Raw genomic sequence first — 27,717 nt, forward strand, 5'->3', positions numbered from 1 at the left:
AGAACTTCTTTATCCCCATGGGGACATTTCCCTCGCAGCATGTTACATTCACATTTATGAACACACACTTATACCAAGACACATACTATCATTCACGCAACAGAAAGGCTGGGCAATGAAATACATACATACCAATACAAATTGGACATATACACGCCTATTCAATCAATCTTGACTATGAGATAGCCATCCACACATATGTTTGGCCTGTCCATGTAGTCCATGCTTATACACACAGGGCCAAGTGACTTGAAAGAACTGAGGAAATATTGGGTAGCATTGCTTTGGAACACATCTTATTTAATTTTGGTGAGGCAAGATAGCCTATATTGTTTGTAGTACCGTAACTTGGCGTCATTTTGTTATCAATACTTTTGAGTAACTTGGCATTTTTGTACGTTGAGAACGTGTTTTTTATGAGACAGAGTAAATACCAACAGGAGAATACACTGTTTGACATTGGCAGGGAAATTTGGCACATTTCACTTGGGACCCCACCTACATAATCAGCTGTGCTGCTCATCCCACAAATGCATGATCCTTACAAATGGGACATCATTGTAAAGGGAAATGAACAGGCTTTCCAATGATATAACATGCAATGCCAATAATACAGTGAAAACAGAGGTATGATCGACCAAACACAAATTACCAAACTTTTTTTGAGTTTATTTCTAGTGGAGCAGATTCTGGGCTGTATGGCCAAAACAAATTTTTACCCATAATTCCTGTGAGGGCCATTTTTCAAAATGGCTTCCTTAAAATTCAATTGAATTAATTCACTTGGGACTGTGATGGCTTAAATATTTGTTGACATGTTGGCAAGGATAACAATTACATATACATGTTCAAATGAATATTTAAAAATTAGCTATATGAATAGCTGGTTTCTCAAAATATTTCGATCTCCTATTTTAATGGCTTACATTACAATATGCTGCCCATGATAGAAGCATATTCCTAGGTTTAACCTGAAATATTCTGTTCAAGCTTGATGTATCTGCCTAAAAAGTCAGTGTAACATTTCACCCCGTGTTAGATTTTGCCCATAGAATGCCATTGCTGAAATAACTCAATCAAAATAGTATCAAAACTCTCCATCAAAGCCACACATTGCTTAGAATTTCCTGGTACAGCAATTTTGTTCATAACTGTTTCTCATTCGCTCAGCCTTTGTTGAACACTCATACCCACCTACACGTGGGAGGGAAGTCATACATAGAGTGATGCAGAGAAGTCATATCAGACAAGCAGATGTTTTTATTATTGCAGATTAAATATTGGAATGTGAGGGGAAATACTAGGTAGCTGTGTAACTGGCAAGTTATAATGGAATCCCAATGGAAGCTATACTGAGTCCAGCCATTAGGGGCACAATTTGTCAGCTTACTGCAACTCTGAAGCCTGGGGGCTTCCGTTTATGTGGTGCCTGTGCTGCTGTGTTAGCTATAGATGCTGTTTTTATCAATACCATTCTATGAAAATGACCCAAATCAGAACCAACTCTTAAGTTTTAACCATGGCACATTGTTACGTGCCAGGTTTGTTCTTTTCTTCCGGTCTCATGATCCCGTCAAGTCTGCTACAGGTCACTCCGCAATTGGTGAGGCAGAGGAAGAGTGCATTGTTTTCCCCCCAATCCTCTTCTGCGGACCTGCCTGGCGGCCAATGAGGAACCGACCCACACCTATATATAGCTAATATTGTCAGTTACCCAGCAGTGACTTGGATTTGAATTTTAGTTCACTTCTGTATTGCTATTTTTGACTTCTGTTTATCGACCGTATTTTCTGAAAAGACTTCGAGTTTGGGTTTGCGTCTCTGGTTTGGTTGCTGGTTTTGTGTTGGGTTAGGAGTGGGATTTAGGTAGGTGTTTTTTTTCTTAACAGTCACTGTTAGTTTCACTTCTATATATATATAGATACGGGCGTGTACCACCCTTGTATGTTTTTGTTCAGTTTAGAATAGTCAGTATAGTTAGTTAGGTTCGGAAGATTTTCGGGTTTCAGTTAGTTAGTTTCTTCCATTTCTAGAATTGTTTGTCGCTTATATTTTTCTGTTTTGGTTGTTTTCTTTTGTTTGGTACCGCCCAGTGTTTCCCCTCCTGTTTGTTCATTGTATATTAAATTAATTGTGTAAATAAAATTAATCTTTAATAATCATTCATTTTGTTACTCCCCTGTACCCCTAGACCATTCTGGGGACGTAACACACATATAGACATTCAATATTAAGGACATGGAGATGAAAATTCGGTCTGCATTTAGGATGAGCAACTAGTTGGACACTTTCATAAAAGTGCTATATGAAATGTCCTGTTGCATATGCCTTGCATATCAAAGGATAACTGTGTGGTGCGAAACTTTCTGTGAATACTTTACACACTACATCTGTTACACCCCCCAATGGTAACAAACAAAATGTTGCAACGCATTTCATTTTGAGAAAATGGAACAGTCCATTGGACACGTAGAAAAATTGTTTTCATTCTGAACAGGTGAACCCCAGGTCAGTACACAGAACATCCCAGAATGCACTAGTGAATCTAAAATCATTTATTTTTACCTTTAACATCAAGAAGACCACAGATTATGCTTTGAAAACTTTTTTTGGTAACCTTGTAAGGGGCATGATTGTTTTGTGGTTTAGAGCCAAGCAGAAGAAGAGCAGACTGAGCATCCATTTTCTAATTACCAGTAAAGGGATTGAACAGATTTGCTGTGAAGAAGCAGAGCATACAGATGATTTTTGCACAGAATTTTGGGAGGCGTGCACATGCTGTATGGGCAAAAGGCTATAATTAACTCATCTACATACCGAACAGGCCTTCAGCTCTCCATCCTCACTCCTGTATTTATCTCACTCGGTTCTGCCTTACTGTGAGTGTGCATGTGTTCCTGTGGGCGTGAATGAATGAGCTCATGCATCAGGGTGTATTTGGAAATGCTTGCATGTGTGTGTGCATGTGTGTGTAAGTGTGTTTAGGGGAGGATAAATAGTGTGCGCTTGTGAATGTCAGTGGGTGTGCATATCTCTATTTGCGAGTGCCGAGTATGTGCTATTTATGTATTTTTCTGCTGCACTGCATATTCCCAACTTCACAGCTAATAAAGATGATTATGCCAGTTAGTTCCGGTCAAGTAATGTAATTGGACAAGAGGCATTCCACGATTGCTGACATACAGTGCAATAGCACTGGAACTTGTTACTGTAACCCAGCAGTCTGAATTGTTTACATTCTAATTGATACATTGTTAGGAAAAAAAACACTTTTTTCATGATTTTTAAATTGAAACATGAAAGAACTATAATTGTTGGTGGGGCTTAATGAACAACAAAATCATCATCTATTGTCTCAATCATTATTTGATAGAGTTTGTAGGCTAGTAGAACTGTTGTATAAAAGCTTATTACACTCAAGGTCACGATTATATTCAGCACTCAGCCTGCGGCCCCGGGCCAACAAATCACAGCCGTGCTGATACAGAATAACAGCACTCCCTCTCGTGTTGTTTGGTGGGTTGGTATGTTGATCAATTAAATGGCTTTGGGCCCTCTCCTAAGTTGGTTGATGTAGGCGCAGCTCTTCTGAAACCTGCAGGGCAGAGAAGAGGGCAGATAGACGATAGGCCAAATTTGAGGATAGATGACATGATGGCGCCCCCCACCCACACTTTCGGTCTGATTCCACATAAATCATGTTTGTGTAGCTTGTGTAGAGGATTCAGCTTTAGACAGGCATGTTTTGTACTTTCAAGCAAAAACAAATGCATATGGTCCAGTTGTACAAACTGTTCATTTGTAAAATGTGGAAATGTGCTATGAACTGTGTGTGTGTGTGTGTGTGTGAGAGAGAGAGAGAGAGAGAGAGAGAGGGAGAGAGAGATTTTGATTCAAGTGATTCATTTCTCTCATATTTTTATCATATTTTAGATCATATTTGTCTACCACAGCTTGTAGTCTTTAAGTATGTAGACCAAAGCTGAAGAATCAGCATCACTCAGTTGTGTGTGTTGTTTTTGGTTTTGGCTGATTGCTGTACATAGGTGAGCTGTGTGTGTGCGTGTGTGTGCGTGCGTGTGCATGTGTGTGTGTGTGTGTGTGTGTATGTGCATGGTACCTGTTTCTTTGCAGGTTTACTTGCTGCTGGGTCTCCAGTTGGGGTTGAAGTGGCTCTTCAGCTGCTCCCAGCATTTGTAGTAGCTCTTGTCCAGGCGTTGGCAGGTGTCCAAGCCCCATCTGGTGACAGCCATGCTGAAGGAGGACTCAAACATGAAAGCCTGTTGGAGAACCATGAGAAGATACACCGTAACTACGCCATATGCTCCACAAAACAAAACATCGCCTCAGTGTACCAGACTTCTGTGTCTCTACAAAGAGCACATCCTTCACAATCCAATCCAAACCAGGCCTTTAAAAGTAAAAACACTGTTCAGATCTGGAGCATTTTTGGCCATTTATATTTCAGCTATCATTCCATCACAAGAGTACATTGTAACATATTAAAGAGAACTGTAAGACCACTGTGACAGAACAGAACCCATTACAAGCAACAGTGGAACATGCGCAAATCCCCATGTGGCCATGTTAGGTTATTTTACAGCAGTTCTTTGCCCACCACAGAATCTGCCTGGATACTAAATCAGTGTTTCCCAAACTGGGGGCAGGGCCCATTGTTAAGGCGTGGGATGGGAGTTTCCAGACAACATGTGAACAAAATAAAAATTTCACAGCAGTCACTTACATGAAGTGCACCAGTTAGGGTATACATACTAAATTTTATGATCTTTTAACATTGGTCAGGCCAAATGTCAGTAAGAGTGGATCAAATAATAACAACAAAAAGTTCAAATGAATACAATTTAGGAATTCAGCCATCACATTTTACCATAGTTCCCTCAGCAACCCTCTCTGGTTTCAGGATGGCACTGCTGTTCTTCTCAAAGCAGTCTGCATCAGGCCCATGTGGGGTCATCATGCTGTGGAGACTGCCCCCTCCTGGCTGGAAGCCTTCCTCCTTGGCCTCATAATGCCCTCTGATCAGGCCCATGAACTCACTCATGCAGTTCCCTGAAAATAAGCCAGGGGGAGCTCTAACACAATGCACAGCACATCTGTGCACATCCCACTCAAGTTTAGGACCCAGTATTTTGGAAAGGGACAAAATGAATGGCAATATCTGGATATAAAAACTGTATAATAGGTCAGTAATTCTAGAAGATTACAAAAATATAGCAATATGTGAAAAGCAATCTGAATTTGTTTTACTATAAGCAAGATGATAACCATTTTCTGAAGTTAAAAAGCAAAGTCTTCGCAAGGCATCAACACAGGTAACATTCTATGGTCTTACTGTGGTAATATGGGGGTCTGAAGGTGTGGTCAGCCACTCCCCACCGAGGAGGAAAGATTACAAAGTCTGCAATGGCGACACCGGGGCGTGTGGATTTGGCCGTCAGCACGGTGAAGATGGAAGGGTCCTGCAAAACAACAAAGAGGATCAATCAATGTGCCGAGACAGGAAGTAGAATGGTGACAGAGAGTGACTTTGGCTGCATTTTAGTACTTTATAGTTTTTCCTAATTTCCTGGTCTTGCTTCCTTTTCTGGATTCCATGTTACAACAAGGATAAGAAACATGAACGACCTCATTAACTCCACCATCATTCCTGTGCCAAAGAAACGTCTAGTACATATGCTCTCTGTTATATTTTTAACAAACTCTTATTATAAATAACACTTTGAACCAATTAAAACATTTGAATACAAAAAAAAAAGTGCTTTTGAAACTACAATCTGGTTGATTGACTGATTTATGATGGTTCTTATATTTACTTACTTGTTACTTTTGCATCTCTACAAGCTATTTGATCATGTTATCATACACTTATTTATTACTACTTATGATATGTTACTGAGATATTTACAAAATATATTTTCATTCAATTCTTCACTCCAAAATATTGGATTAAAGTTTCTGAAATGGATTACTTTCAGTAATGTATAACCTGAATCACTTACTCAAACAGTGCATTTCTGTGTTCAGTAGTTCCCCAACAGTTAATAAGTGCAATTCAAAATAAGGAACAGAAGCAAGAAAAAGTTTAAACACCTGCTAAATTCAACATAATTAAGCAGCTGTATGCTAAAATTGTTTATAGTAGCCCCATCTATTACAAGTATTTCATAGATACTTGAATGCTTGTATAATTCAGACTCAAATAATTTCAGAAAATAGTTCCTTCCTGGAAAATGTTTTCAAACAGTTTGGAAAAATATACTTCCTGTGATTATATATGAATTGTATGTGTACATATGTGTGCTTGCAAGGTAATGGATTTCACTCACCGCGTGGTCGAAAGCGACACTGTTGATCACCATGAAGTTCTCCAGGTTGTATTTATAGGGCGTGTAGTTGCCATGCCAGGCCACCACATTGAAGGGGGAGAAATCCTACAGTCACGGGAAGGGATCCATTGACACAATACAGACCACACCATTCAATAACACTGATGGAAAATTGGGACAACAATGACTGGTGTAGTACTTGTACTGTTGTAGTGCCTGATGAGAAAGGGACATTTTTCTTTTTAAAATCAGATTTCAATCCCTTCCAGGAAGAAATCTGACTTTTTGTTTAAATCTGAAGTTTAATTACTTCTGTATGCATGCAAACACAAAAACAATAATCAATTCACACCAACAGCAGAGATAGAAACACAAAAAGCACATTGTACAGAAAGCTTTGACGTCAGCAAAATTGAAATCAGATTGTCTTGCTTTTGGGAAATTATTTTGGCTCTTTTTTCCTTTATAAAAAATGAGGAAGTACATCCTTAAATCAATAAATAAATTTCTGAATACATTATATAAATTACAAATCAAATCTGTTAAAGGTTGAACAAATACAATAAAGGTTGAATATATGTAATATATTATCCACCTCATTCCCCTAAATAGAAATGTCCAATTCCTCAGCCTCACTACCGCAGCCTCTACTTTTAAATAGGGAGACTGCAGCCTCTTCTCACACCACAGCCGACAAGTTGAGCTAGCACAGGCTTGTGCTGGTTATGTCCAGCTTGAGCATGCAGACTATGAGTTCCCAACTGACCAGCAGAGGTCGCTGAGCAATGAGACAAAGTCATCCTGGCTGAATTACTCCTCTGGGCAGACCTACAACCTATTGTGCAGTCTCTGGCCACAGATGGCACTGGCAGTCAAAATTTGATACCAGACCGTGGGGCCCATCCACACTCCATCCACAGTGCTTAACAGGATGGGCCACCCAGCAGCCCCATAAATAAAGTCTGGGTTTGTTTATTTATTCATTTATTTATTTCATAAAAGTCAGCAGAGAAGCTTAGAGTGCTCAAGGCCAAGCCTGACATAGTTCTGTAAGCACTCTAGACCAATCCAATCTGATCCAGAAAGTACTTTCATTGTATTTAGTAACTATTTGTGTGTTTTCTTCTGCTGACATGCTAATGAATGAGTGTCAGTCCATGCTCCACTGGGTTCAAGTCATTTACTATTGGTCTACCAGACCAGACAGAAAAATACAATCAACTGAATGATTACTGATCATTTTGTAAAGCATAAGCTGACTATGAGTTCATTAGAAAATATATACCATTATATTACATATTGGCTATCTAATTAGCCAGTCGACTAGTTAGCTTCGTCAGTTGACTGTCATCTTGCTACCTCAAAAATAAAAAAAGCTACCAAATTAGATACCTAGTAGCCTTCATCTATTTTGAATGCCATTATGTTCACCTGCTAAGATAGGCAAGAAATTAAGGTAATGATGTTCATGACTTAGATTATCCTGTGCCCCCCAGAGCATTGTCAGACAACAAAAGGACATACACACAGAAATGAAAAGTAATACGGAAATTCACATATTAAAAGCCAAATTATTTATACAGAATTGTTCTGCCATTTATTACTGTATTTGTTCATTTATTTATTGAGTTATGGATAAATTCCACATTTATATATTTATATATTATTATTCATTTTGATCAAAAATCATCCCCGTAAGTAATGAGGCCAGCCCTTGTAATCACAATTTTTCTGAATGTACATCCATTCATTCATAGAGGTCATTATTTTAGACTCTGTAGCATCCCAAGAGATTCCAAGAGTAAGGCACGAGTACGAGGGTTTATTGCAAAACATTTTCAGATTTCTGTATGAATCCTGTTTCATTCCCTCCTCTAGGAAAAGTCTGTCTTTTTTCACCCTTATTTTGTCCCTTACTCTCAACAGTGTGCTATTGAGTAATTGGACCCTGCTGTAAAACTGTCCCAAACTTCTAATGTTCCGCAGCTGGAAGAAGAATGGGATTGTGGGGGTGGTTAGTGCGGTGAAATTTCTCTATCATAATCGTTAAAACCCCAGCAATTTTATATAGCGCTCCACTGATAATGTTTCTGTTGAAGTGGCATTCAATAAAGGCTGTGAAATCAATAGAATTCATTACAGCATCAGCCTTGTGCCCCACTATCTCTATACACCTATATACGCACACCTCCATAAATACAAACACACACACACACACAATCCTGCTGCACCCTAGTGCTCTGAGGGACACTATCTGAAATGCATTACAATACCATATATAACTCTGAACAACTAGGCCCTCCAAACTTGATTATAATCGAAAAACATAAGAGACACACACACGCACGCACACACTCTCTCTCACACACACACACACAATAAACATATTGGCCCAGTGAAGCAAATAATAAGTTAATTTGAGCAATTTCCAATCTCAGCTGGAGAACAAAACAGCAGATGAGATGGCTTCTTTCCCAGAGCAAAACCAGTGTTGTGTTCCATCATTCACAGAGGGGAAAAAAGGTGGAGTACAGAAAAAGTCTGAACCATGGTCGGGTTTGGATCTGCACATCGAAGGGGGTTGCTGCTGAAAGTCAACTCCCTTATTTCTTTGTTTATGTATTTAGTTATTTTACATATATGTACTCCCAACACGCCCCAGACTGCCAATGCACTTTTTTTTCTCCAAATCCTGTTCTAATTCCATGATCTTATCTAATTATTTACTCAACATGGCATTTCAGAGGAATTCTTTGTGGTGTAAATAAATTACAGATTTTTACAAATTAACCACAAGAAATGCCCGGCTAATAAAAAACACAGAATGTGGATCTTTGAGAGGTTCAGACAGGAAAACAGAGCACGGAGAAATGGCAGTGTGTGTCACAGCCCACATAACCAGTGCTTTCAACTCCAATTTATTTTAGTTAACTTGAATTCTACAAGGGCAGCACAGTGGTGCAGCGGGTAGCAGTCACCTCACGGCAAGAAGGCCCTGGGTTCGAATCCCTATGTTCGTGTAAGTTTCCTCCGGGTACTCTGGTTTCCTCCCACAGCCCAAAAACATGCAGGTAAGCCAATAGGAGACTCTAAATTGTCCATAGTGTGGGGGAGGGGGGTGTATGTGTATGTTTTTCATACAAATTAAGTGTAATAAAGCAAGTGTATTTCACTCTTCCCCTTCATTTGTTATAAAAACACACTGCACACGTGCATTGAAACTGATCAATGCACGTTGCTACACCCAGACACCCGAAGACTCCCACCAGACTTGAGTTATGTGTGAGACTGATCCTTGGTATGATCCTTGGTATAAGATATATAAAAATGACAGCACTGAGAGTAATAGAGCTGAATATTGTAATATGTGTGCTAAGGTTAAAAAAGAACTACGGGAAGCCGAGAGGCTCTTATAGTTATATTGTTGAGAGTTTTACTAGAGATGAGGTTACTAATAGACTGGGAGGCATATTCACTTATCAGATATTGAATTAGAGGATAAAGAAGTACTGCATGAATCACTTAAACTAACGACAAACAAGGCAGCAGGTCCTGATGGCATATACCCTAGAGTACTCAAAGAGTTAGCTGACATCATTTTTAAACCACTGGCAGGTACTTTTAGACAGTCCTTAGAAACTGGAGAAATACCTGAGGACTGGAAGCATGGTAATATAATTCCAATATATAAGAAAGGTGACCGTACTGATCCAGGAAACTACAGGCCTGTAAGTTTAACTTGCATAATATGTAAAATACTTTAATTTATCATTAGGGAAAAGTTGAAAGTATTTCTTGAAAATAGCAACATCCTAAGGGATAGCCAGCATGGTTTTCTTATGGGAAGGTCATGTCTGACAAACATTCTGGTATTCTTTGAAGATGCTACCAAGTGACTTGATTATAGCAAGATGTATGATATTATCTACTTAGATTTTAGAATGGCATTTGATAAGGTACCACATGAGAGACTTGTTAGTAAAATGCAGACAGTAGGAATTAGAGGATGTATTTCAGATTGGATTCGGAACTGGCTACAGGGTAGAACACAAAGATTAGTAGTAGGAGGGACATTGTCTGAGCAGGGAGTTGTTAGAAGTGGAGTACCACAAGGATCAGTATTGGGACCACTGCTCCTCATTTATATCAATGACCTCAACAGGGACATAGAAAGTACATTAGTCAAATTTGCAGATGATACAAAACTGGGAGGCCCAGTTAATAGTTTCGAAGCTACTAAAGTAACCCGAGATTTAAATAAAATCCAGAAGTGGGTGGAAACCTGGCAAATGAAATTTAAAATAGCAAACAAAATTGGAATGTGCTCAGTTTGAAAAAGACTTGGGAGTAATGGTTCTAGGCACTGTGCTGTAGCCGTAAAAAAAGGCCAACAGGATGCTGGGATATATAGCCAAAAGTATGGAGTATAATCCAAGGAAGTTTTATGTATCTTATACAATACATTTGTATACCACACTTGGAGTATTGTGTGCAGTTCTGGGGACCGTACTACAAGAAAGATATAGAGGCTCTGGAAAAAGTTAAAAGAGCAACAAAATGTTATGTTATGTTATGTGATGAAATGGGGAGACTGTGACACCAACATAGTATATGTTGTAAATAGTGTATGTAGTACATACATTCAATGTGCAACAGACCACAGAAACTATACACCGCACACCACACACATATTAAGCATACAATGCACATTGCACAGTGTGCACAGAGCACATACACACCTGTTGGGCAGAGAACAGCTTTCCCTGGTACTTGTTGATGATGGTGTAGCCACTGGACACTGGATGGTTATCGTACCACGCAACAGGAACCAGGAAGTCCCGGGGATTGGCCAGACCATTGGCGCCTGGCACAGAAGCCAGATATGAGGCATAAATACATTACATTACATTAATACCTTGTGCCATGAGTCATGTCATACATTATGCAAGTCAGCAGAGACCCTCAGCATGCTCAAGGCCAGGTCTGACAGATTTCTGGAGACCAGGGGGTGTTCACTCCAGAGAGGACCGGTCTTTTATTGTAGCCCAGCCAGGTGCGGCACATACATGGGGGTTAGGAAAATCCCAAGGTCCCTGACTGACCGGGGCCCTCAAAAAATATTAGAACATAGGATTTTCCAGAGTGGTGGGGCCCAATGTGTGATCTTTTCATGAGGCCCAAAATCCCTGTAGGCACCCCAGGACTAAAACATACAACTTTAAAGAAATCCAGGCCTTGATTGAAAAACATGATTAGCTGTTGAGTCAGGTGTGTTATTCTTGGACTAGAAGAAAACTCTACACCCACATCGGTCCTTCTTAGGTAAAATTGGAAAACCCTGTTCTAGACAGTAAACAAAATGAACAGTCTAGTTGGGATGATGAACATCCTTTTTTCAATTAAATAATTTGTTATTCTTATGTAAAAATTCAATATGCTGTATCCTGCTGTGTTATTTATCAAACTTTGCGTAAATTGCATGATAAATGTAATTCTAAATTTCAGCATATGATGAATTCGAAAATTCTTCATATGCATGAAAAATGGCTGATTATTAATGTTGCATATGAGACACATGCACATTATTTTAAGGAAACACACATCCTGTAAACAGTGCACATGCACAAGCTTAACAGATGTGCCCTCTAAATAACCTTTATTTGCAGTATAAGGAGGGCCATTCCTGAGCCACAAGGCATTACAGGCAATGGAGTCCATTCATTCACAAACCCTGCTCATGCCAAATACCTTGGCTTGCAAATATGCAAGCTCATTAGTGTAGCTATGTAGCCTATAGAACAGCAAAGCACAAAAAGTTTATTTCTCACTGTGACATCATTTTAAGTTCAATATTAAGTTCAAGTGCCTACACCAACATATCGAATAATACATTTATTCAGCAAAGAATGATTGGTTGGTCATTTTATTACATCTTAGTCACAAAAAGGCCAACAGGATGCTGGGATATATATCCAAAAGTACTGAGTATAAATCTAAGGAAGTTATACTTATCTTACACAATACATTTCTTAGACCACACTTAACATAACATAACATAAGACGAGAACAGGCCATTCAGCCGAACACTGCTCGTCTATTTCTACCACCTACCACTTGGAGTATTGTGTGCAGTTCTGGGAACCGTACTACAAGAATGATGTAGAGGCTCTGGAAAAAGTTCAAAGAAGAGCAACAGAATTGATTCCTGGTATGAAAGATAAAAGCTATGAGGAAAGACTGAAGATGCTTAACCTCAGCTCAAGCTTAGCAAATGGAGACTCAGGGGTGATTTGATTGAGGCTTTTAAATTCATAAAGGGGATCAACAAAGTGAACTACAAGAGATTCTTTAGGTTGAGTTCTGTTAGTCCAACAAGGGGACATAAATGAAAATTAACAAAAGGCAGATGCCATACAGACATTATGAAGAATGTTTTTCACACAGAGAGTAGTCAACGTGTGGAATAGCCTGCCAGGTCACGTAGTAGAGGCAGAAACTCTGGGGATTTTCAAGACTAGGCTTGATACAGTGTTAGATACTATCTAGTCTGTAGGTAATCAGAGCACTAATTTAGTTAGGAAAATGACGAGCACTGTTGGGCTGAATGGCCTGTTCTTGTCATTATGTTATGTTATGTTACGTTACGTTACGTTACGTTATGTTATACATGATTTGTTTGTCACATGGTCATATTAACCCACCCTGCTATCATATTTATTGTCACAGCATTTACCAATGCTGGTAAAGTTATTTCTTCACCTCTCACAGGAAATGTTAATTTCTGCAGCATTTTTTCAGTAATTAATTACTATTTAGATCACAGTGTGACATAAAACCTTTTGATTGCTGATAGTTTCAATGAAAGGCAAGAAATCAGCTAACTGGTACAACAACTTCTTTGGAATTTGATACACATGCCCGACATCTCACCAAATTTACCAAATTAATAAATCATGTCTTCGGCTTGCAACTTGACTTTTCATTTACCAGTTGAGCATATGCATAGACTGAAGTTTGTGTGGAGATACTGTACTTTTCCATTTAAGTGATAATTTCATAAATTCCACGACAGGGTTGTTGGGCTGGGGGGCGGGGGCAGGAGCTGGCTGGGGGGGGCGGGTCAACATACCAATGGGACCCAGATCCGGCAGCTCAAAGTGGGCACCATACACCTCTAGAATGTAGCCTCTGGTCTCCCCGTAAACATCCACGCTGAAACGCATCCCTTGCTGGAACACACAGGTGAAAGAGGCATGTGAGTAACCATGGAGGAAGGGGGTGTGTTGTACTATAAAAGTTAAAAATCAATACTCTTGGCATTTTAGGTACAGAGATGTTTGGCTCCTTCTCACTATTTTGGAGGCCTGTAGTGGTACTGGGAAGTTATCCCAGCTGGATGTACAGAGAATGGCTAAATCTGCATTCTACAATCTGTTAATCTGGCCTGTGCTTTATCTATCAGGCTACATGCTGCTCCCTGGAGTTCACTTCACATTTTAATTTTGACAGAGAAGTACACTTAGACAGTGAGGTTTATTTTATCTGACCTGAGGTAAATCTGTAAGGCTGGGGTCAATCCCATTTCATTTCATTCAATTCAAGAAATGAATTGAATTCAATCCATTAACTGAAAAGAAATCAGTCCATTAACTTAACACAATGGTGCTCTATGCACTGCTTGTGCCATTGGTGTCTTTGCAGGATTATTACAACACATATTCCGGGCCGGATTTCTTAAATTACTGGCATATTCTAATGATATTCAATTAAATTTCCTAAGATTTTCAGAGATTGTCGGTTTTTGAAATTTGGAGACTGCTGGTTCTGTATGAAATAAGATGCAACTTGATTTAACTTTGAAATGAGATTTAAGCTAGCAGTCATACCACCATGGATCTTGCTCCTATTAGAATGGATGAAGCTGAGCAAGTGTGGGCTTGGCTAGTATGTGGACCTCCAGGGAAATGAAGCTGCTGCTGAAAATAGTGTTGGTGGCCCTGCAGGGGGCAATCTTCCTTCGGATCAAACAATCCCCAGTGCATGAATGGGAACACAGTACTGGATGAGATGTTAAACCAAGGTCCTGACTCACTGTGGTCATTAAAGATCCCATGGCACTTGTTGCAGAAAGTAGGAATTCCCTGGAATCCTGGCTAAAATCCCAAACTCTACTCTCTCAACCTGCCACCTAATAATCATCCCTTGATTTAATTTGTCAAAAATTGCTTTCTCCCTGTCCACTTTAGCTGATGTGTGGTGAGCGTTCCGGTTCAAAATGGCAGCCATGCATCACCCAGGTGGCTGCTACACATTGGTGGTGGTTGAGGTGAGTTTCCCCCTGATACTTTGAGCATCTGAAAAAGTGCAATGTTTCACTCACTCATTCATTCAGTCTGGCTGGTTAATACGTTTCAGATGTGTGAAATTAGTTTTTATAAATCATACTACAGTTGCAGCAGCCTCTACAACTAGCCATACCAGCACAGCAGACACTCTCACCTGAATGACACAAATCTCATTCGGCTCCACCATCATCTTCCCAAACTCCGTGGTGACCAGGATTCCTCCCTGCTGTGGAACTAAAAGGGGATAACAGTTCAGCTGGCATGAAACCCTGCCCATAGGTCATGACATAACCCTTTTCTCAATCTACTACACTGGCCAGAATCCCCTGTCATCAAGCATTACCAAGAGTCTCCTATTTATGATATTACCAATATTACCCAGGGTCTCTAGTTCACTGTCATTACCTATAATTGCCTATTCAGATAAAAGATTGAATTTCCTCATATGTTATGTAGCGCACCAAGTCAATCAAACACACTTCAACAGTTTTATAGCATATGAAATTCAACCAAACCTTTATCTTGATAAGGATTACTTTTTTGTACTCTCAATACAGCAGCAGGAAATACTGTAAGAGCTTCCAGTCAATGAAAAGTAGTTTTCATGCAGACATGGAGTAATTATGAATGATTGGTCAGAACGCTCTTTATGATAGCTGGCTTTTCATACTAAAAGCCCTGTTTTCGAATCACATTTTCAAGCATATTAAATTCAGTTCAGTTCAGTTTAGTGTTAATTTTGTTTCAGTGGTTTATTTTGATTACATAAGATAATTTCCAGGACAAGGTCATCACTGCTTTTGTTAATTACAAATATAGTAAAATTTGTTTTAAATTACTGAATGCTTAAAGACAAAGGTTTGTTTTTGCATTTCACTGCTATGTTCATGCTATTTATAATTACAGTTGCATTTAATTCCAGCAAGCTGACTGCTGTACTTGTAGTATGCTGCTGTACTTGGGTCTATGCAAGCAAGGTTTCTGATCTGTAACACTCTCTGCTTTCCCCCTTTTTGAAAAAAGAGTTAAAATACGAAAAGGAGGGTGGACGGCCAGCTCTCCTTTAAAAATTACATGCACTTTGAAAGCTGTAGGCTATATTTGGATGTTGTGTTGCACTGTCCAGACTCACCAATGAGCAAATCTCCATCTGAGTTTTGGAAACACCTGCACAACACAAAATAGAGTACACCAATGTGTGATTCAGCATGGAGCTTCCAAACTCCAGGTTTTTACAGAATCAGGAATGACTCCAACCTGTCAATCATGGAGGTGTTGCAGGTGTAGATGTGGATGGCAATCCCATTGCGAGCTTTGGCATCCCCTGCTCCACACACAGTGTGCAGGCCCTACCATAGAAGTCAGAAAAAAGCAGAGCCAATCAGAATGTAGGAACATGCAACATGGACACGGAGTGGAGTCAGTTACTGTTGATCATTGAAGAAGTGGACAAGAATTGAAAATGAACTCACCATTACAAAATCCACCTTCTTCTCTGAGGCTTTTGGAATGATGAATGGAAGCCAGCGGAGCTGAAAGAAATAAGGGTCAGTAAGCATATTCTCTCGTTCACACAATCATCACTCATTCAACCAATTTCACATTCGCACAATCACCATTCAGTTATTTGCCTATTTGCTCACTCATATTGCAGCAGCTCTACACTGAATTTGCTCAATATTCCATTAAAGTAAACAACAGGGCAGTCCCAGTGGGAAAATTAATTCATTTCTTCCTGTGTTTACTACAAATAAAGGTAATTCAAAAATTAATTGTGCTTTACCCACACATTTACTATACAGAAGAGTAATTCATTAATTAACTGTGGATTCCTTACCTGTGTAAACTATGTAAAACAGCAATTCACTAATTATCAGGGCCATTACCTGTACATGTTGTTCCAATGACCTTCGGTATGCACTCATTGTACGTCGCTTTAGATAATAAATGTAATGTAATGTAATATTTGTATATAGAGGTGAAATCCATATGGGATGTTAAAGGGCCAAAACACAATTAATGGATAATGGTACTGATTAGTTGCATGTCTAAAGAATATTTTAATGGCAGCATGCATTTGCTGAATGCATCCACCCATCACAAGTGACCTCGATGAATTGTATCACATCGCAATGTTTAAATATTCTGTTCCTGTCACAAAAAACAATCAAGGTAAAAGCCAGCTTTGCAGGGTGCCTTGTTTAAATATGCTGCTGTGCTGCAGGTATTTGTGTGTGAGGCTGTACTGTATGTTCTGAAGTGTAAAACAGCTCCAGAGATTGTTTTCTGGTATCAAAGCTCTTGGGACTTTCACAGCAGGATGCAGTTCCATGTGGTTTTTTTTTTTTTTTAAGATGGCCACAGGAGCAAGAAAAAGCATTCATATGTGAAGGGAAATGTGGCTTGACTGACATAACATGCATCATGGGATTTGAATTGAGTCATTATCTGTGATGGGAAATGCATTGTTGTTTTTAAATTGATACATTCAATTGGCATCTCTTTATACTGTACATGCTTTTTTTATACTGTAGTTGTTACCACCAATTTCTTGGCCACTATAAGCTGCTTTTGAAAAGGTTACTAACTGAATGACATAATAGCAACAATGCTATTACTGATAATGAAACTATCACGAACACAATTACTGTTTCTGCTAGCATTACTACTATACTCGTATCACTACTACAAAAGAAATTGATAATTTAACACTTAATTCTACACTACCTGTTCTACTAGGTATACTTCTGCATGTACTAATAACAACTCCGCTTACTACTACTGCTAGTAATAATAATATTTTAGGTGACTCTTTACACAACATCTGTAGCTGGAACTTTTAGAATGTACAGCCTAGGCCATAAGCAAAACATGATGGATACGCAGGCATAATTACATGTATAACAAACACAGGTACAAGGCCATGGCAATGAAAGGTGTGTCACCATATCTCTGGGTGTATGATTATATCAAAGGACAACCCACACCCTCACCTGGTTAGGGTCAGGCTCCACTTCATCCCAGTTGTCTGTGAGGTTATCATGATGCATTGCAGTAAAAGGTTTGTGGCACACAGATGGCAGGATGCGGTACAGCCAGCTGGAACCATGTCCAGGAGAAAGGTGTCACCATTACAGCAACCCAGCCATCACACAACATTACCACAACATTCCAGCAACGTGAAGAGTATGCTACCTCTCCCACTACAATGCAGGGATGCTGTTTGGGCAGTTGTGCCCTCCACAAGTTAGGGAGCTCCTAGTCTATGCCATTGTATTATTCAAAAGTATCAGTAATTATAAACATTCATTAATATTATAGTGTGTAGAGCAGGGTTTAACAGTCAAAAGCATGATTTTAAAATGCTTATATTATAACCAAAGACTATAAGGTTACTTACACATTGATTTTAAAAGTTCATATACGTATGTAATGGATTTGATTTTTTCCCCTAAAAACTATACAATGCTCGACATTGCCACCTGGTGGTGTATTTTGTATTGTTGGTTTTGAGACCAAATTCGTGATGTCACAAACGTTTCTAATTTGCACTGACCAATGTGCGGTGGCCAAAACACTCACCCCGTATGAATATGTAGCCTATGTCGTGTGTGCTCCCAAGTTCAAAGCCGTGACCAAATTCTCAAACACATAATTTGCGGGTCTGCTGAACACTAGCTAACTATCCAGTTGAACAATGCCTTATTGTGCGATTAAAGATTGCAGAGGTAGGAATGCATCTTTTCACGCCTTGCCAAAAGATCCAAGTCTCCGAAAGGTCTGGATCGATTATGTAGAAAAACAAAACAGTGCAAAGTTAGAAATATCACAGGTGACAAAAGTGTGCAGTACACATTTTACCCCTGAATCATTCTACAATTATGAACAGAAGAGGATGGGTTTTGTCAAGACAATGTTTCTAAAGCCAGATACTGTGCCAACTATCAATCAAGATCAAGATAAGGTTTGTTTGTCTTTTTACTTTAGGTGTTTTACGCATGCCGTCTAGCTCAATGTGCATGAAACGCAACGTAGCTAACTAACCCAACCAGGGAATCCTAGATAGCTTTGATGCTATCAATAATCTAATTAAGCCTTTGCTTAATACGATCAGTTAACGTTAAAGTTACGTTGATATAGATTATATTACAAATCATAATGTTAGCCGTCCTAACCTCACTTTACTTCGCTGTCCGTTTACCAGAACCGATCCGTTCAACCGGTAAGCGTCCGTTCGGGCTAGATGACGTTCTGCTATTAATAGAATCAAGCCTACAAACTATAACCTTACCGTTAACCTCATCTCCCCAATTTACTTGCTGTCTGGCTATCGATAATTTTGCTAATGTAGCAATTAGCTGTACTTATCTTGTGTAAATATAGCTAACGTTAGCTGTTGAGTTACTTTATTCTCCAGACTGTTACTGTTAACGTTACTGCCGCAAAAAACCAATCGATAATGTTATGTGCTAACCAGAGACTAAAAAAAAAATATGGACAAAGCTACTGTGACGTCACCCATTGACTCTCCGTGGGTCAAACACGTTTTGAAGCTCAATGGCGGGCGCGGCCATGTTGTCGATTTGGAGCCAAAACCATAGAGTTAAGCGGTTCTGTGATTTTTACAATGTGATTGACAGTCCGGTGCGTAAAAGCCCATCAACCTGAACGAACGATTGCAGAACGAACTTGAGGCTAGCTGCCGTTATGTTTTGAAATATATTATCAAATGTTTACGGAGTTTAATTTCCATCCGTGACTGTACTGTGTCATGTAATCACGTTATATGTATGACATTAATAATACAATTATGTTCAGTTATCTTCAATTTATGTTTCTCAGCAAAACGAATATGCTTAGCTAGCATACCAGCTTGCCAGTGAGCTAGGTAGGCTATCCGTGGTTAGCTCACGCATTAGCAATATGAACCACAGGGGAAGAACATCGACTACACTGATGGTCAATCAATCAGAGATGTGTAGGCTACTGGTGATTTGACTAGGCTAATTTTCGTATAACTGTCTGGTAGACCTGCAAGTTATCGTCGTAGGTTTTCGCCACAGTCAGTCAATGAGCCAGTAACTGCTACTAGCTACTCCATCCCCGTTTGTGGTGGTCACTATGCTAGCTGACCGATCGTTCGCAAGTCACTTTCTACCAAATAAAAATTAACACTGTCAGCGGTGATTAACAAATCTACCAAGTATTTTAATAACTGATCTGCAGGCGTGTAAATATGACAGCGGACTTTGTACAGCAAGTTTTCCACCTGGTGCATGAAGACAAAAATAATGTACATTGAATTTCTAATTAGTAGGCTATTATTATTATTTTATTGTAAATCATCAAAGCCAATATACGCAAGGAGCCCCCAGGACCGATTCTGAGAACCACTGTCTTAAATGCTCTTGTCGGTCTCTTGAATTTTAAAAACATGTTCCTTTCTAAATGCCAGTCTTAAAAAGATGGTTAATTTCGTTAAATTCTGTGTGTGTGATTTCATCGTGTGTTGTATGTTATTCAGCAAGTAAACCTTAAGACTCTTAATTCGCTTCGTGAAACTGAAAAAATTGCAGTGTCTATCCCAAAATCGGGATTATAGTAGCTTTGTCACATGCGTGAAGTATGGCCCAGGTAGACATTTACGGAATGTACACGACTGACAAGCCGTCAAACACGTTTGAATATTTGCAGTTTAGGGTTAGCTAGCTAGTCAAATGGCTATGTTTTAGCATAGGCTACTGGACTACCAAATATAGCAAGCTGATTATGCTTTCTGCCAACGAATTATTTGGTTAAGTAGGCTAAAGGAAATAGTAAAAATGACTCGGCTACCGAAAAACTTAAGAGGAGGATTATTTTATGGTCGTCTAGTGCAGCTGTAAATAGCACACGCCATAATGAAATCACTACGAAATGGGATGCCTGCATTTTCTGACTTCGCACAGGTGGACCGTAGTCGGAGCCGCAATGTCAAGGCCAAGAGGCGCCACCTCCCACCCCAGTGACCATAGACTGTAGCCCAGTCCTCTGCAGTAATCAGGAAGTGACGCAAACTGTACCTCATTGGTCCACAACAAATATTATAACAGTGCCCAAATGACACAATAAATCATGAAATCGACCCATGGACAGTCATAAGACGAATAAAATACACATGTTGTGACTATTTGTTCTCATGAGAAAAAATTATTGACTTTGTATTTTGACCGCATTTGTACCGTAGACTTACATAGAAACCGGATATGAAAACACCTATACTGGAGCCAACCGTAGTGGCGCTAGTGAGCAACCAGGAAATGAGCTTCAAAAACGAAGTCTTGTTTTGGCCGCTTGGTGCTAACATAGGTTATCCTGTAACGTTAGGGTCCTATGTTGTAGGCTACCGGTGGTATTACTATTATGTTACAGCTAAATGAGCGGCCCAGGCTGTCAATCAAAAGTGAATGCATAAATAATTAGGACAGAACTGACACGCCTAGCCAGTCTTGAGTCTGCTATATTAAGAAATTCAGGTTTTACATCAAAGCAGGATTTTTATATTTTCTAAGTCTAATAAGTAGACAAAAATACATATATATTGTAATTTAGTAACTAAAGGAACAATTTAAATGTAAGAAAAGGGATGCTGCACATGGTCTTTAAGAGTAGCAGTGAACCAGCAAAGAAGTGAACCACAATCTTCCATTATACGTGCAGTGTGTGTGCATTTGTGTGTGTGTGTGTGTGAGAGAGAGAGAGAAAGAGATGGAGACAAGGGGTGAGCATGTGTGTATGCTTGCGTGCATTTTCCTGTGTAGAGATGAGACAGATAAGCAATGAAAACAGCATCATTGCGTGGCATGTTTACTCCACAGCAAACACCTCTCGGGGATTTAATTGCCCTCCTAAACAGACAGGTTTATTCCACAGCAGATAAGCGAGCTCTCTGACCGGCACCATGGAGACAACAGCCACACAGAGACTGCTCACAGCGAGGAACAGCATTGAGATTAAAAGCAGCAATGCAGCATCCTGGCTACTGGCTTCTCGTTGTCACATTCACATGGTCCCTTCGTCGAGCCAGCATTCTCAACACTGAACACCTTACCTTCGCTTATTGGCCGGCCGTGGACAGGTGAAGGCTGAGCCAGACAGCTGCTCGGCATACAGCCCATAGGGACACACCTGGGGGTTATTCTGGAAAAGGAAACTGTCACATGTTTTTGGCTGGACCGCAACAGCGGTGCCAGCCCTACGAATGCGAATGTCTGTGACCGAGTGACTGAGTGAGTGATGAAGTTACACCACGCATGTCTGTAACTGAGTGACTGATGACTGATGAAGTTACACCAATGGTCGGCCGGTTCGGTCCAGCCATATACTAGGTTTTGACCTGGTCTTGTTTTGAACTATAAATGTTTTGAACTATTCATGCCTATGTATGACTATTGCATTAAAGCATATCCACACTTTCCCAAAAATATCCATGTATGATTGCACTAATGTGATGGCACCACAAAATAAAACCCCTCACCTTGTCTATAACAAACAAAAATGATGACAAAAATACATTTGTATAAATAATACTCTCAATTCATTCAAACATTCACATCATAGTAGTTTTTTTGTTTTCTGACATGTATATTTTAACCTTGTAGCAGCAGGCCAGGATGTCAACTACAGCACTGGACATTGAACGTAGGCCCTAAATTCTGGGGATCGGGGTGGGGAGGTGGGGTGACAGTAGTAGGACCTGAACCAACAGGAAAAGTGAGATACAACACATACTGCAAACCCATGAGCAGACTATGCCTGCCAATGAAACACAGTAGTGCTCTGAAACTGTGAGTGCATTCCACCCATGGAGCTCAGAGCAGAAGGGAATTCAGTGGGTGCAGCCAGAGGTGAAGAGCATTACCTGCCCATCAGGCAGCGCCCCTGGACAGCGGAGATCTTCTGAGGCAAACTCATTACCAAAGCCAGTCAGGTACTGCAACAAAGAGAGAGCCGAAAACCAAAACAATAAGTTTGTTTAGAGCACTGTTTCTTAAACCTTTTAATATTCGGACCCAAATTAGAAATTTTGTACCTTTCAGGGACCTGTGAAGTACACATACAAGCATGGCTTAGGTGACTACAGACTCATTCCAGGACCCACCTCATACACTCCCATAACCCATTTTGGGTTCCGACCCATAGTTTAAGAAACTCGGCCTTAGATAAGAGGTTCCAAAGCCTGTTTCTGGAGATCTACTGCCCTGTAGGTTTTCAATGCAACCGTAACAAAGCACACCTCATTCAACTGTTAGGGTGCGTCTAAATACTCAAAAAATGTATTCTCCTTTTCTCCACTACCACCTTGAATCCTCTGTTACCCCGGAAACTGATCTTTGTGTCCTTCCTCCCTCCAACCAATATTGGAGAAGACGAGTAAAGCAGCTTCAAACTCGGCTCCTCATCTCATCCGGCGAAGGATACATCAAATTTGTGTTTGGTTCAGTAAGTTATCACACATAGCATCCTACACGAAGGCTAGATTGTCTACAACGGATGACAAAATATCAGTTAGTTTTGTGGTTCTAATTCCACAGACAAATTCAGCAATTAAGACAGGAAGGAGGTTTTTTCTTTGCTTGTATGAATGTTGCTTAAATGAACATGACTCTAAACATAAATAAGCATGGCAACTACCATTATTTCAGTGTGTGAATAGTATTCATTAATTAATTTACTCAACTGTTTCCAAAGGATGTATTTATTACCAACAAATTTGATTTCAGGTATTACAGTGGGAAATAATTATTTTTCAATGTGAACACTGAACATTGGGAAACAATAACTCAGATAATATGAAGCGAAAGTTTTACTAATTTTCAGAAATGTTTCTGAATTAGCCTATGTGAGATGCAATGAACTGGCAATAAAATTTAGGCTGTTTCAGTATAGTATATGAGGCAAATTATGGGTGGGTGAGGTGCTCTGAATGTTCAGACATAGGGCAAACTTCTTGAACTGCAGTAAATTAAGTTTGCTTGTACTGCAAGATGTTTATTTTGATCTAATGTTACCAATTGTATATTAATTAGTGTCTTGACATGAATCACAATGCCAGGTTCATGATTGTACAGGGCACTGTACATGCAACTACTTGTGCTTGAAACTTAAAAGCTATTTTGCAGCTTTAAATGAGCCGATCATGTGTAAGATCTATGATTGGTTATGGGACTGTTTGTGGGCTATGCAAAAACGCTTATTATAGTGCTATTTCATTAATAGTCGACCTCAGCTTTGATGATGAAGCAGATCAGTTGTCCCAGTTTTCTTCACACATCCTCATTCTCTCCTTTCCTCCCGGTACTTCCAGGTAGGAGACATGTAGCAGTGGGGGAGTGGAGGAAAGGAGGTGAGGAGCGAAAAGTAATGAGAAAAGTGACCGTATTGAGCGACTAATGAGTAGAATCACGTGTACCAAATCTGGGTTGAAATGAAAACTTACAGGACCATAGATCTCCAAGAACAGGGTTGGAAACCACTGGCTTAGTGGTTTCCAACATCACGCATCACGCAGTCATATGTTTTCATTTCGTAAGAGCATCTGCCAAATTGCTGAAATGTGGGTGAACCACTACATGACAGAACTGCGTAAGAAGTGAAATTGTGGCATGTTACCTGATGGGTTAGAACCAAGCGTTCCAGTTCTAATTCTGCTCCATTGCCTATTGGTTTAAATTTGAGGTATACACTCCTACTGAGAACATTGTAATCTATACAGTAGGCCTTACACCTGTATGCTTTTATGCCATTTTTACCCAAATATAGTTCTTTTCTCCCAGTCTGGTATGTACTGTTGTGGGCAAGTCTCATCTCTGCAACATTTCCCATTCAAACTATGGGGCACATAAATGCACCCATAGTTTGAATGATAGGATTAGCCATCCAGCAGCCCAATATACTTATTTTCCGTGCTACAATATACAGACGGGTGACAAATTAAAGGAAAAACCTGAATAAATGAGTGGAGAATCATAATGAACACAGAGGCTTCAATACAGGTGTACTGCATGAAACAATTAAGCATGATAGGATGTTATGCTCTGTGGCATGTATAAAAATGCTGAACAGCCCCAGCTGACCTTGATTTTGGATCAAGATGCCAAGAGGAAAAGATCTAAGTGACTTTGAAAGAGGGTTCATAATTGAGGCACAGATGGCAGGTGCTTCAGTCACAAAGACTGCTCACCTGGCTAGTGGTTCAATAGGAACAGTGACATCTGCATTTATATCTGTGGGAAAGACATCAGTAAATAGGATTGGAAATTGTGGTTGAAAGCACACATTCGATGGTCGATATGCTTGTGCATTAGTGCGATATGTTAGGAAAAACAGAAGAGCAACCCTTCCTCAACAGACTAAGAATGTCAATGCAGGACATGATCAGACTCAGCAAGAACAGTCTGTTAACAACTACACAGAGAGGGATATTACAGTAGGGTTGCAGAGCATAAACCACTCATTACAATGGCAAATGCACATTTGAAAAAACCATAGGCACTGGTCTACAGAGATGTGGATAAAAATTATATGGTCAGATGAGTCACCCTTCACCATATTCTCGACAAGTGGGCGAGTGCTTGCGTGGCATACACCAAGAGAACTGTACAGGCGTTAATGCTTGACCCCTACAATGAGGGGGTCCAGTGACTTGGTTATATTCTGGGGGGGCATGTTCCTGGCATGGGTTGGGTCCACTTATCCTCTTAGAGGGCAGGGTCACTGCAAAACAATACAAAGTTATTCTGAGTGATCATCGTTATCCTATGATGAAACATTTCTATCGTGATGGGAGTGGTCTCTTCCAGGATGACAATGCCCCCATCCTCAGGGCATGAGGGGTCACTGAATGGTTTGATAAGTATGAAAATGAGGTGAATAATATGCTATGGCCTTCGCAGTCACCAGATCTCAACCCAACTGAATACCTATGGGAAATTTTGGACCAACGTGTTAGACAGCGCTCACTACCACCATCATCAGAACACCAAATGAGGAAATGTTGTTTGGAAGAATGATGCTATATCCCTCCAGTAGAGTTCCAGAGACTTGTAGAATCTATGCCAAGACACATTGAAGATGTTCTGGTGGATTGTGTGACCCAACACCTTACTAATTTGTCACCTGTCTGTATTTTCATTCTAGATATAAACATGTAGTCTACAATTAGTCCCATTCGTGCAGAAGACAGAGAAAGCATGGTGTTAAAATCTTCTGAAGAAAGGTATAGACTAATATGCAATGCCAAAAAACTTTCCCTAATACATATGGTGGGTCTGCATGAGCTCAGTGCTCAGTGGACGTCAAATAAAATAATGTGCAGAACACATTTCTCAGCTTCGTTGAAACGCGTCGCTCCAAAGTATTCCCTGGCTTGCTCTTTAAAATTATATGCATATGTCGAAGACCCTTCACACAAGAATGCCCGTGGCTTAATGCGCGACCAGAGAAATAGTGCCGAGTCATCCACTGTGTGCAGAAACGGCGAGTTATGGAGGCGTTTCCACGTCTAGTACACGTTGACGTGTGGTGTCCACAGTTAAGTGCCATTACGGCTTCAAATGTAAGCCTAATATAAAACTCTAGAACATTGTTCCTGAATACGTAGACTCACTTATAGAATGGCCCTCCAGTTTGCTTTTGCCGACTGCATGTGTCTAATGCACAGGTTTTCAAACTCAGCCCTGTTATTCCCAATTTTTGTCACAGCCATTTTATCTCTTGATCAAATAAGGTTGGTGAAAACAGGTTTAAATTCTTATATATTTTTCCTTAGACTTTATTTTAACACAGTGCATGTTCAGCTCATTGCTATTTCCTTTCTCTTAACTCGTCCATTTCCACAAATGGTTTAGTGTCAGTGACACAAATAAGGTATCCACCTGATGTGATTTACGTTTGAGTGTGGCACAGTGATTTCACCTGTAAGTGTATAATGCAAACAATTAAATAAATATAGTCTCTAAAGGAATCGTTCAAGAAATAGGCGAGCACATTACAGAACAAAAAAGTATTGGTTGGTCTTACTAATTATATTTCCTTTCATAAAGTATTTAAAATAATATATTTTGTGGTGGAAACAATTATTTTGGGATAAACATAATGCAAGCAACTACTCTACAGAGGCTAATCAATTAATATGATCTGATATACAATATACCTGAAACACCGTTATAACGCTGTAAGAACCCGTAAACAGCAATCTACCGTGCTGAAATAAAATACATATAATTTGGTTTGCAATTTATCAGGCTTTAACTTTACTCAACAGGCACAGAATATTTCCGCTTATTAAGAAAACTATAAAGTGGGTAAAGTTTGCGCGTACTTCCTCTTCCCACAATTGTATTTTTGGCTGTAAACTAATGCAAGTTGTCTTTTTGTCTTGTTATGGTTTGTCAGAACAGATACTTTAAACTTAAAAAATAAAAATTAAGAACTTGTACAGTGAAGAGCAACGCCGCCATAAAAGCCAACTACGAAGGACCGCTCGCGGAGAACATCTGGGAAGTTGTAGTTTCCAGTTATCTGATTGGTCCACGAGGAACGCCCTTCATGAGCTCTGAACAACATATTTATTTTATGCTTAAAAGTATTACTATAACTGCTTCTCACGTAGTTTTTGTTTCACCAGGACAAAATATTTTAAAGTAATTGCAATATGATTGAGTTACGTGGCTTCACTGTCACAAACAAAATGAACTTTGAATTATACTTTTCTTCTATATAAAAGTAAAATCACTGCCAAACGTAGCCTACTTCTCATTGCAGAATCCGTAAACAATTCTGGGGTTGCTTCGGTATTTCAGAAAACTTACCTGTAGTCCAGCCATTGGAAGCAAAATCTTGGAAGTTTTTTAACCCCAAAAACGTTAACAATATGCTACACTGGTTAAATCTTAGATAGCTTTAGCAGGTGACGAAATGTGCGGCCGTAACCTTTGCGCTCCTGTCCTGTGTGCGAGTGAGGCAGTTCCAGGGGGGTTGCTGAA

At 39.7% G+C, this 27,717-nt stretch overlaps 1 protein-coding gene across 1 annotated transcript; it reads right to left on the reverse strand.

The window, feature by feature from the left end:
- Positions 1-2,540: 2,540 nt before the first annotated feature.
- On the reverse strand, positions 2,541-27,717 carry hgd (homogentisate 1,2-dioxygenase). The gene is made up of 15 exons (XM_064332696.1): positions 27,544-27,717; positions 22,593-22,664; positions 21,783-21,871; positions 17,686-17,791; positions 16,165-16,224; positions 15,950-16,041; positions 15,825-15,859; positions 14,847-14,926; positions 13,477-13,576; positions 11,087-11,211; positions 6,348-6,452; positions 5,354-5,480; positions 4,889-5,070; positions 4,121-4,280; positions 2,541-3,595 (listed from the first exon to the last, which is right to left on the reverse strand). The coding sequence occupies exons 1-14, from the start codon at positions 27,556-27,558 to the stop codon at positions 4,137-4,139; spliced, it is 1,332 nt and encodes a 443-aa protein (XP_064188766.1). The 5' UTR covers positions 27,559-27,717; the 3' UTR covers positions 2,541-3,595; positions 4,121-4,136.

This window comes from Anguilla rostrata, chromosome 4 (assembly GCF_018555375.3).
Source record: "Anguilla rostrata isolate EN2019 chromosome 4, ASM1855537v3, whole genome shotgun sequence".
Taxonomy (NCBI): domain Eukaryota; kingdom Metazoa; phylum Chordata; class Actinopteri; order Anguilliformes; family Anguillidae; genus Anguilla; species Anguilla rostrata.

Excerpts from the sequence above, each read along its gene's own strand:
- hgd (XM_064332696.1), bottom strand. Across the intron at positions 6,453-11,086 it reads AGCTGTTCTCTGCCCAACAG|GATTTCTCCCCCTTCAATGT; the intron begins GTGTGTATGTGC and ends CCGTGACTGTAG. Across the intron at positions 5,481-6,347 it reads GTGTCGCTTTCGACCACGCG|GACCCTTCCATCTTCACCGT; the intron begins GTGAGTGAAATC and ends GTTGTTTTGCAG.